The sequence below is a fragment of the Haplochromis burtoni genome, unplaced genomic scaffold, assembly GCF_018398535.1.
Source record: "Haplochromis burtoni strain Fernald_Lab_line unplaced genomic scaffold, NCSU_Asbu1 Contig_152, whole genome shotgun sequence".
In the NCBI taxonomy this organism is placed as follows: Eukaryota; Metazoa; Chordata; class Actinopteri; order Cichliformes; family Cichlidae; genus Haplochromis; species Haplochromis burtoni.
This window is the reverse complement of record NW_024582513.1, coordinates 1,004,446-1,016,045: the sequence shown is the minus strand read 5'-3', so window position 1 is coordinate 1,016,045 and position 11,600 is coordinate 1,004,446. Positions and strand designations below refer to the sequence as shown.

The following is an 11,600-nucleotide window of genomic DNA, read 5'->3' as shown; positions in this document are numbered from 1 at the left end:
ATACATACATACACGTGTGTGTATATAGATGCTGGACTCACTTCTTCCCAGCACAGGCCTCCTTGTCTTGGTCTGATCCAGTTTGGCCCAGTTGTAGGTCGGTGTTGGGTTTCCCTGCTCACTGTGGCAGGTCAGAGTGACCAGGTGACCCGATTCAACATTGCCATGGATGGCGCAGTAAGGAGCAGATGGTTTCTCTGGCGGAGCACAGGGAAGTTAAGGCTTTATTGGCTACTTGACATTATTACAAAGCACACATTCAGCCTGGAGAAAACACTGACATTTTTCAAGCCATTTAAACAGCAGCTCCTGAATAAAGAGATCAGCTTCCCTTTGAGGCTTGGCAAGGAAATCCAGTCATCATCATAGCCTTGAAACCTTCCTTTTTGATAAAGCTTATAGTTAGGTCTTGATCAGGTGACCCCAAACCTTCCTTTAGTTGCAACACTGCTACTGGGGGCTTCCCATGATGCTTCTTCACTCCCCGTTTTCCCTCTCTATGTGTTTATAGACCATTCTGCATTTAATAATTAGTTAGTATTAACCTCTGACTCTCCTCTACAGCTTGTCTTTTGTCCTGTCTCCTTCCCCTCACCCCCACCCACAAACTGGTCAAAACAGCTCTTGCCAAGTGTTTGCTTATAGGGGTCATCTGATTGTTGGGCTTTTTTCTGTATTACTGTAGGATTTTACCTTATAATATATGACACCTTGAGGCGACTGTTGTTATTATTTGATGAAATATGAATAATTTAATATTTTTTTCTTTTTCTTTCTCTTCTCTTTTTATTACTTTTGTATAGTTTTACCACCGCAAGCTTTGATGTTATTTCAGTGAAACCACAGGGTAACTTTAGAGGGGAAATCACACTTGTGACAGCTTATGAGCATCTGATGGGACTGCAAGCAAAACACATTGAAAGTGCTGATTTTATTCTTTAACACCACATTGTTTTATAATCCTCTTAGACTGAGTTAGATACTGAGGACTGGAAACAACTAGTAGATATGTCAGATAAAAAAAAAAGTACTTTCTATTCTGAAATTTGTTGCAGTATGAAGTGGGATAAAGCAGCAATGGTCAAGTGCCTCTAGATGCTCTTTCAGTTGCTGCTTTAGAACAGATGGTCTACACCGTATTGATTACCGCTATATTCCAGTCCGCAGCTCTGTGTGTGTTTATCAGTGTGTATTTTCTTCTTTCCTGTTTATGCTGGTTTCTCCCTGTAGGTGCCATCAATTATTGGCTTCCACTGCTGAGTGTCTCTCCAACACCTGATTGGCAGATTTTAATCTTGAGGGAATAAATCACCAGTCAGAGCAGATCTCAAGTATGAGGGTCCTCTCTCCTCTCTGCCCTATCTGTCTGAATTGTTGACACTGCACTGGCAATTTAGATGCATTTTGTAGACCATAGGAAGTAGATAATGGAAAATGAAGGGATGAAGGCAAATTCTGGTGCCCTTTTTATTTTCATTCATGCACCAGTGTGTTTTTTAGTCTTTCCTTGGGGTTTTCAGGTGAAACAAGTCATTGTGTATTGTAGATTGTTTATCAAAGATGGTTAACAGATTTGTTTGTTAAAATAGCAAATCCTTTTAATCAAACAAAACGTCACGTGGCTAGCCATTAGTCATCGTGATTCAGGATACGTTAGGAGTGGCCTCATCGTGAGCTCAGCAGCTACTGAAGATGCAATCTGTGTTTCATTGCTGCCTGCTGATTATTAGATCGTTCAGTAAGACAGTTGGAAACAAACTGTACGCCAAAATCATGTTTGATACCACATGCGTTTTAACTTTCACAAAAAAGACATCAGGGAAACAAATAAAGTTTCTATACATATGTATTTGTAATTTATGGCAAAGCTGTCCAGTGTCAGTCGTTCTATGTGAAAATAAGTGATGCAAATCAGCCTTGAGCCCATGTTAATCAGCATGAGTGTGTTCATACATATTCATATTGTGCCTCACAGTCAGTATAAAGAAAGTGCCCCACTCCCCAGTCATTTTTTTCCATAAAGGCTGTACAGTATTTAGGTAGCACATGCATGCAGCAGACACTCATATATATTCTGTATGCAGTACGAGGATGCAGTCACAGTCCTTTTTCTAATTTCCAACACTGACAATGAGGAGACTGCTGAAGTAACCATGGAAACTACTGAGGCCTGCAAGGTTGTCCTGGTAACTCGGTGAATGAGGGGATTTGAGATGAATGTAATTCCCTATTTACACTGTTCAGGGCCACTACTTTAATAGGTTTGTTAATGTTACAACACTGATAATTGATACAGAAATCTCAGGTGAGGAAAGATAGCTGAAACATTTTTACTGAAATCACAGTTTCGATAAAAACACTGGCACTCCCTTTTCAGGGAGTCACACACGCTTACTTAGAGGAGGAGAATAATGGCTGAAGCAGCAGCATTCTAATGGGTGTAATCAGGTAGCATGAAATCTCCTACACACCCACTGTTTACCCTCGCAACCTTTCTGATTCCTGGACTGTGAGAATGTGTGTAGGTTCCTTTCCATGACTCAGTCCTTCTGTTCACTTTTACCCATGCTTTTGTGTGGCCTAAGTGTGTTAGGGTTCATATTTTGTCTTTAAAAAATGATCTGTACTGCCTTCAATAGGATCAAACAGGGTTTGAAAATGTAATAACATAAAAACACAATAATATACCAAACACCAAAAATCTATTTCAAAAGTGGGCAAAACTCACCGAGGACATTCACGATGATATTTGCTTGAGATTGTCCATCAACGTCGGGCAAATTGTGAACTTCACACGTGTAGAGCCCAGAGTCCGATGGTTGCATGTTTGTTATAGTTATGGAGGCATTCATGGTGGCCCCTGGAGCAGCTGGAGTTTGAATCCTGCCTTCGTAAGACTTGGGAATAACAACCTTTCCTGATTGATAGTAAAAGATCTGAAAGCAAATGGCAAGAAGTCAGATCAGATCATCTGTTGGCTATCACTGCACAAACTCACTGTCCTCGAGCTAGTTTGCATGAGTGATCCAAATAATTGGAGAGATGAAACCTTTGGTTCTCTAGTTAATATGATATTTACAGGACCGACGTTTTTTTTTCTTTTTTTTTCACATCAGTATGTAGTAGATGTCTTTAAAAGCACTTTTTGACATTGCATGAAGCAGCACATTTGTGAGTCTGTGGCTGTAGGTTAAATGAGCACTGCCTGAAAGATATTTGTCGATCTCAGTCACAGGCTTCGCGATCCAGACTGGGTGTGTCTGCTAGCTGGTAAGAAAACGTGGCACAGCAGGAAAAGGCGCAAACCTGTATGTGTAGCTGTGCGTAGACATATGTTTTTAAAATATTTAAAATACAGGAAAAAACTAAATGTTTGCTGCTCTGATGAGAATCAATTCCTTCGAAGCATTTTGAAGCATCTCGAAGATGATGCTATGTTCTGAGAAAGCGATTCTTACCTGCTCTGGAGAACTTGGAAGAAACACAAAATTACTCATGTCTTTCAGAAGTGATCACCGTGTGTAGTCGCATGAGTTTATTGGCCTGAACTTCAACTTGCACACCCTATTTTTAGCTACTAAATTGAAAGACATCCCATCATCCTGGTCCATAAAACTACAAATTAGTTGGCACATGGCTGTAATCCGAACAATAGACTGCATCTACCTGCTGTGCAGTCATGGCGGATTTTGAGAGAAACTCCCACTGGATTGTTAGGTCGGCAGTTGTCGCCACTGTAGTGGCAAACGTACAGTCGAGCAGGGCACTACCACCAATTGTCACATTGACGTATTTCTGCGTGGTCGTCACTGTGATGAGTTCGACACATCCTGTAAAACAATATCAGAGCTCAAGTAGGTTTCCAATAAAATGTAAACTTGCTACAAAAAAACAAATGATAATGTAAGACAGAAATGTGCTTACCTGTAATGCTTAAAAGCACCAACAAGAGCTGCACAGAGCACATCTTTACAAAAGCTGTGGGGATTCTCACAGAATGTCCTAAGAACTGAACTTTATACTCGCCGTGCAAGCAGGTCTAGAAGAGGAAGGGGTAAATGCATTACAGTATCACAGGCAAGGTCGGGGAATTCATGGTAACAGAACTGCTGATAATGCGCATGTTTGCATTTCCATGTTTGCCAGACAAGGTGTGTACACTGGGTGTGTAGAGAACTGTTTTTCATAAATTATAGATTTGGGCATTCGGGCTCAAAAAGTTTAAATCAGGGTGGATTAAAATGAGAAATGATGGCAAAGAAAACCCCTAATCTGGTCATGCTTAGGGCAGATACAATGTGACCTTAAAGGAAACAAATGGACTGAGTGCAGTCTGCTGTGTGTGTGTGTGTGTGTGTGTTTTGAAATGTTGACTGTACATGGCAGGTTAGGACCACGCAGTGTTTTGACAATGATGGTTAATTCATTTTTCAGTACTTTGGCAGTAGTTTCACCACAGCTCATCCTCCTTGTCTTGTAAGTCATTCTGGGTCAGGGCTTCTGGCAAAGGAATTAATGTAATTTAATCTCCACCTGGCCTTTATCGCTTGCCTCGAGGAAGTGTAAGCCAAAGCGCTGCAACATGCCGCTTATCACTGGGGAGTCCACTCCCCGGTGCTGCTGCCTACTTAATAAAGGCAGTTTCACCTTTGTCGTTTTCGCTCACACGGCGTGCAGCACAATGCTGACAGGGAGAGACAGTGAATCATACATGATTAATTGTCTATAATTACCAGAAGCTGACATAAGTGATTAACAATGTGAAAAATGTTGATTAGGGGTGACTGGAGGGGTGAGGGAGGGAGGCAGCGGCATGATGTGGGAAGCGGAGGAAGGCGTGTAGAGCTCATTATCCAGAAGACGTTTATGTGATAGGCTGGCAAATGACACAATATCACTGTCTGTAGGCTTTGTCTGAAAATTTAAAAAAAAGAAAGTGTTGGCAGCTGTGTGTTTGGGCAGAACTGCGGAGTGAAACAACAAGAGGCCAGTCTTTAAATAAATGCATCAGCATGACTCACGACCAGCTAATCAGAGTCTGAGAGCGTTCTGATTCCATGACAAGTCAAGTGGGAAAACCACTAATGAATGAGTAGAACCATTAATAATGTATTCAGTTAGTTACATTTGGGAAATGCTTATTCCCACATAAATTGAGATGAGGATTATAGAAACACAATAAGCAGATCCCTTGTTATTTGAGGGCAGATTTTAGATCACATTTCTGGCAAATTCGGTCCTTCTCCAGCTCTCCACGCAGACTCTTTGACCTCCGTGCAACCAAAGCCCACTCAGGCTTGATTTGCCAATAGCACTTGAATTACAGATGTAAATGAGAACACTTTGTGTACTAGAAAATCCACAGGTGTTACATATTCATGCGCAGAGATCTGTTTTTAGAGATTAGAGTGACAGAAGCTGACATTGTAATAGGATATCTGGCAGAACTTGATAAAACATTCAAATTTGTGCTTCCTGTTTTAGCTAAATTTTATCGAAGGTGACGGATCGTCCACGTTCAGCAAAACAATGGCCTGTTTCATTTATGGCCGGCCATGTTTATTTTGATTCAAAGAAGTCCTTTTTTTACACTATTACTGCAAAAAAGTATACAGTTTTACAGGGTCATGGGGAAAATAATATATTAAAATAAAATAAAATAAAAATAATACTACATTCACATGCACAGCCATTAGGGGCCAGTTACAGCCTCTTTGTTAGAGTAAGTCTAAGAGTTTACCCCATGATGCTATAAATGATCACGCTGCTGCTTTCAACTGAATGCTTAGCACTAATATTTTAGCATAAAGATTTGATTCATCACCTGATTCATCCACTTGACACTTGAATACTTGTGCTAAAAACAAAAAAACTAAAATTACCCATTAGCTATTGAAGCACTTCAGAAGAAATCCAAAAAAATCTACTGTTAAAATATGTTGGGAACCTGTTAAAGAATGCTTCACAAAATCCTGACCACTTGTTTTAGTGGTAGCCTTAGAGGAGAAAGGGATCATCAGAGTCATTGTCATAAATGCTCTGGGGAACATAAATGCTTGCACCTGTACCGAGCAAGCAAGACCGCAACTTAGCCATCATGGATAATAAAATGGGAAGATTAGATTGTTGCCATTTTCTGACTGTTTCACCCTTCAGCCACACTATACTGACTCTTCTTTCTATTCCAGTCACATTAATGGCTCTGCAGTTAGTTTGAATCCGAGGGGAGAGCTGATGATGCATGCACCCTGTAGCATCCACCAAGCCGCGAGCGTCATCTCACGAAGCTGCTTGGACCTGTAGCTGTGTCCTCCTCAAACCTCCGGCAGGTTTCTGTGTAATACCTCCACACAGACTTACTCATCCACCCACTGCAAACAGTGGTTCCCTGTCGGCAGACTGCGAGGGGGCGTAAAACTCCGAGCTCAGAAAGAGTGAGTACACATTGAGTGGTATTTTCTTCTGCTTTTTTTTGACGGACCTATCTGAACAATCCGACTGGTTGTTGTAGTAATGCACAGTGCTGGGGGAAGTATTTGAACCCTTCATGGTGGAAAAGTACCACAGCACTTTCAAACCATTGTAGTAAGTTATGTCAAGTGCTGCTTAGAACACAAATCAATTAAAAGTATATGAGTGTAATTGTAAAGGTGCACCTCTGAAAATAAAAGTGTACCCAGTGCAGAAGAAGACATCTGTGAATGTTCTGCACTTCAATGTCTCTCAATCTTTCATGAAGATTTACAACTTTTCCCCCACAGTGTTTCATTCTGCTCCAAAGTAATGGATAAACAATTAGATGAAAGTTCCTGTTTTTTCACTATCAACATTTTTTGTGAGTTAACAAAAAACCTTCTGCTTAATAATTACTGGGCAATGAGCTACCAGAACTTTTTCTGTCATTTTACACATTTATTTCCTATCCTTAAAGCCCAGTGAGTCATGCTGACAGGTTTCTTTCATTAAATAAAGCATCATTTCTTTATCATGTAAATCTGAGACGTGTGTTGAAACTGCACTTCTTTTTCTTATTTTGAGATATTTCAGTGATTAAATGTGCAGCTAAACTAATTTACACTGACAGAAATGTTTATTGGTATGGCCCACTTAAGGTCAAAATGCACTGTATGCCCCCAACTCCCCCAATTTAAAGAGCTCAAAGCCATTTATAAACAAATATCATCTATTCTTTAATGTGTTTTCCTCCTGCGCTCTTGCTTTGTCTTGCAGATGAAGCGGTCAGATAAATGATGTCATGTAAAAGGTACTCGCATTAACACTGCTGCTATTGAGGAGGACAGGGGTGCAATTCAGTCATTGGACAATAGATGGCAGGCCAGCCTGTTAGATGTGTAGTGATGAGCATTTCTCTAAGTATGTGCATGTGGATGTACATGTACATGTTGGGTGGGGGAAGCTTGATGCAACGAAGCCAAGAATGCCACACTCCTCAACCTAAGCAGGCCTGGCTCTTCTTCACCCTCCTCTCCCACTTGGATAACAAAAATATATAGGCCAGGCATTTAGCGTGGCTTCGCTTAATGTCCCCACAGCTACCAAGCAACCTTACCACTTCCAAAAACAGTGATGGTACAAAACCAAATCATATGCGAGAGTAAGAACTTTAAAAAAACAACAAAAAAAACAACAGTGTAGTGTGAAACATCATCTGACTAACACAGATGAAAAAGTCTCCTTTGCATTGCTTTTTTATTTTCCCCTTGCCTCTAAAAACCACACGCAGTGACACTGAACTATCATCTCACATTGCCATCAAATGCTAGCATGAGACGCCGCTTTCACAGAGATTGACACAATTGTGCAAACAAACCTAAAAGAAGTGGGATACAGTCAGTCAGACGCAACATCTCCTGATACTTTTGTCATCTCTGAAATTCAGAGTCTGTCACTGAAGAGGGCGACCTGTGACGAATTGTCTCAGGAAGAGAAACAAGGGGCGCAGAAGGGGAGTACATTTACATCAGCAAACAGTCTAATCGACAAGCTGTCAGTGCTACATTTGGGCTATAACTTTTGTAAAATGCCAACAGTAAAAAAAGAAAAAGAAAAGGAGCAATCGCACAGATGACCCTTTCTGGCACAGAGAAACGTTACGCTTTCAGAAGATGCATAACGTCCCCACATCCATTTTGTCTAATGATATTTTTGATCGTCTAAAATCTGTCCTTTAGCAACAAGGGAAATGCCAAAATAAATTGAGAGGCAAGCTGTTAGATTTGCCAGCAAAAGTATAATTTTATGCGTTCGAGTCGTGATCTTCTCAACACTTAACTGAAAGATGGTTCTTGCCAAGTGGAAATGTGTGTTTTCCACAAAGTACACTAATGTTTTGAAGAGATTTTCACACAGTTTTTTATGTCCAGCTTAGAATACTGAGACCTTGGAGTGGTCGTTATTGAGGGGATGAAGCAAATTTTAGAGATAAAAATCAGCTGTTGTTAACCACACTTTATAGGTTAGTTCTTAAAAATGACTTTGGCATATTCTTCCTTGGGTATATTAAACACAAAAATATGCAGTGCTGGGATATGTAGTCTTGACCTAACCCTTTTGTGTGTTTTCCTAGACATAGGGTTTCCTACATAGTGGTCTTAGTAGTTCAGTCATGGTCACAGTAATATTAATATTAATATTTTAATATTACAGCATTATGTTTCCACTCCTTCTCAGCTCCTCACTCTCTTTTCACGTCACAAACAAAAACTCCATGGTAACACCGATGAACATGCTGTAAAATTAAAACACCTGCTCACCGAGTATTATAGCAGCGATCGTGTCAGACTAGATGCTTAAAGAATGAACATGATGCTTAAAGTAACAGATGTAAGTGTTTATTAGCTGAATAGTTGATCATTATCCATTCAACCAATCCAAGCTGATGCTCGGTCACATGACCTTTTCTTGGAATAGTGGACTGATCTGTTGAGGCTGACTAGGTCAAGCATAAATGCAATAATTACAACTAGTAAAGATGATTTATTAAAAACATTTGAAACAAAGTTGGTGGTTTGAACCATAAACCAAAGAATCCAGTGCTTTTTTAACTGCTGTTTTTTCCCCTCTGAGAGAAACAGCCATCAATTTCTGATCCATGTTAATGCACCCTTTCAATATTTTATGTTTTTATATGGAGAGCTGACAATAGAACACGGAAATGGAAGGCACATTTCGCTGAGCTACTTCACCAGCCCAGTATCCATCTCCTCAGAAAAGCTGTGCACTTCAATGCAGACAGAGCCCGTGCACTGAAAGTAAGATGAAAATATAGGATGCAAAAATGTCTATGTACACTAAAAAAAAAACAGATCAAATGACATGATTTTTTTTTCTCCAGCATATTTAATAAGCTGTAACAGGCCATGGGTTAATCATGAGTTAACTGCGTGTTAGACATATTATTTATACTGTATGTGAACCTTAGCTCTTCTCAAGGTGAACTCACTTGGCAGCGTAATCAGCCGTTGAAGTGTCTGGGGGAGTCTAGCAAGAGTAAATTAAAAGAAATCAATTAGGAAGAGACAAACCTGTGCATTAAATCTCCATCGTATCTGAAGGAGGACGCGTCAGCAGTGCATCATTACACAGGCCAGAGCGACCAGAGAAGGCTAAGCAACAACGACGAAAACACACCAAGTCTGTCACGACTACATATCAAATCAGCCTGGAAGGATGAAGATCAGTATCACTTGAAGTAAACAATAAGTAGATTTACCCAAATCTCACATTATAATCAGAAATGAAGAAACTAACGTAAAAGAAATGAAACAGACAAAATAAACCATTTTAAATACATGATATTAGGTGATTTGGAATAAGAGTATCTTTGTTTAATCTAACCACACTTGCTTCAGTATTGCCCATAAATATGTTTTACATTGCTAAATGTGCTCTTCTTTCATTTGCAACTTAATATTGTAGTATCATGTTTCAAACTATCCAGTTATTTTCTTTTTATTTAACCCTTTCCAACAAGAAACAATATTGTAACAAGTAAATCCTAGCTAAACGGTACATTAGCCTTAATGGTGTTTTAAAAAAACTAAAAAAAAACTAAAATCTCAGGCTACATTTTCTTACTTACTATATCATTTATATACATGTGTGTAATATTTACAGTATACGCTGGAAATTTTGAGACCAATTCTCTTCCATTTTAACCGGGTTACTGCATGCCTTTTCTTGGTCCTGTGAATTATTCATAGTAAAAAAAGCTATGCCTCAAAAAAGAACTGATATGGAGCAGAAAAATAGGGAACATGGGAAAAAGAAGAAAGAGGTGGGCTGTTGATACTATTTATGGCTAGTAGAAGCCTGCTTTGCATGTCCGAGGCTTACAACTGCTATTCAAACTGCTACAGTGTAAGTAAAGCATTTCTTTTCTTTTGCTTTTGTTAAAAATAAGTGGATCACTGTGCATCAGTGGCTTATTAAAAATGCTTTTTGAACACTATGAATAATCTCAAATATATACATTGGCATATATTAAACAATAAAGTCTTAAATATAAAGACTTAAAGGCATGTTATGCTTTTCCGCATCAGCGAGTATGCTAGTGTCTGCTTGGGTAAGTTTCATCATCGGATGGTGAGCCTGAGGCTCCATGCAGAGGTCTGCGTGCGTCCCAATTTTTAAATTACATTACATTGAAAAAAATAAGTATGCAAACAAATGAAGAAACAGAGAAACAAATATTGTCAATATACATTTCACGATTTCAGTTTCAGGTTACTGGTATTTACTCTAGCATGACCTGCTGGTACACTTGCCAAGGCTGTAGTTATTAGTTACGTTTGCGCTTTATTCTAGTACAAAAGGTCAAAATGTCTTCAGGCCTACTGGTGAGCACAGTTAAGTCATGTCTGTTAGAAAAAGAAGTAGCAGAGGAAGAACAAAAAACTTGCTAGATGTTAAAAATAAATTGAAAGAATGTTTCATTGAAAACACGGTAGCTATCTAGATTAACACAGGCAGTTAAGCCTCCGTTGCACTAACATAAGTTCTGTTAACTCTACTGATTAGTTAGTTAGGGAAACAGCTTTTGATATATTACTAATGTTAGATAAAACCTTGTTTGCCAATCACACTAAACTGGCTGCTGTTAATTAAGCTGAATGTCTAAAATGTCAAAATCACATTTTTTCTTCTTTTTCTTCATGATGTTCCAAGGCAATGAGGCTAACATGGTAAAAATGGCTTAAAAGTGTCATATTCATTAGAGGGGGTCTTTGAACTGTTGGCTGTTCTTTGGATGGTTCAGAACTTAGTTAGTCCCAATATTTATATGTTTCCAGTCTAATTTCTACCTTTTGTTTAATCCTATATCAACAAATTAAATCCATAGATATCAACAAATTAAATCCATAGTAAAAAAGAAATTTAAACCGGGTCAAGTTGAACTGCAAACACCACCAAGTGTGGTTCAATTTCTTACTCTTAAAACCCCCAAATTACTATCCAAAATATACAGAATGCTTTCTAAAACAGATGAATCAATATCACTTCCTATTGCAAAATGGGAAGCGGATTTATCAGTTAACTTGGACCTAAACTTCTGGTCTCAGATTTGCTTAAAAACCTTT

General features: G+C 39.1%; 1 protein-coding gene across 1 annotated transcript in view; it reads right to left on the bottom strand.

Moving 5' to 3' along the window:
- LOC102291568 (V-set and immunoglobulin domain-containing protein 1) overlaps nt 1–4,086 on the bottom strand; it is a 5,341-nt gene extending 1,255 nt beyond the window's left edge. Inside the window, exons 1-4 of the mRNA XM_005931927.3 lie at nt 3,925–4,086; nt 3,667–3,830; nt 2,729–2,936; nt 42–197 (exon numbers count right to left, since the gene is read on the bottom strand). Coding sequence (XP_005931989.1) covers nt 42–197; nt 2,729–2,936; nt 3,667–3,830; nt 3,925–3,967 — 571 coding nt within the window. The 5' untranslated portion in view covers nt 3,968–4,086. The remainder of the gene's footprint in view (nt 1–41; nt 198–2,728; nt 2,937–3,666; nt 3,831–3,924) is intronic.
- Between the last annotated feature and the right edge of the window lie 7,514 nt (nt 4,087–11,600).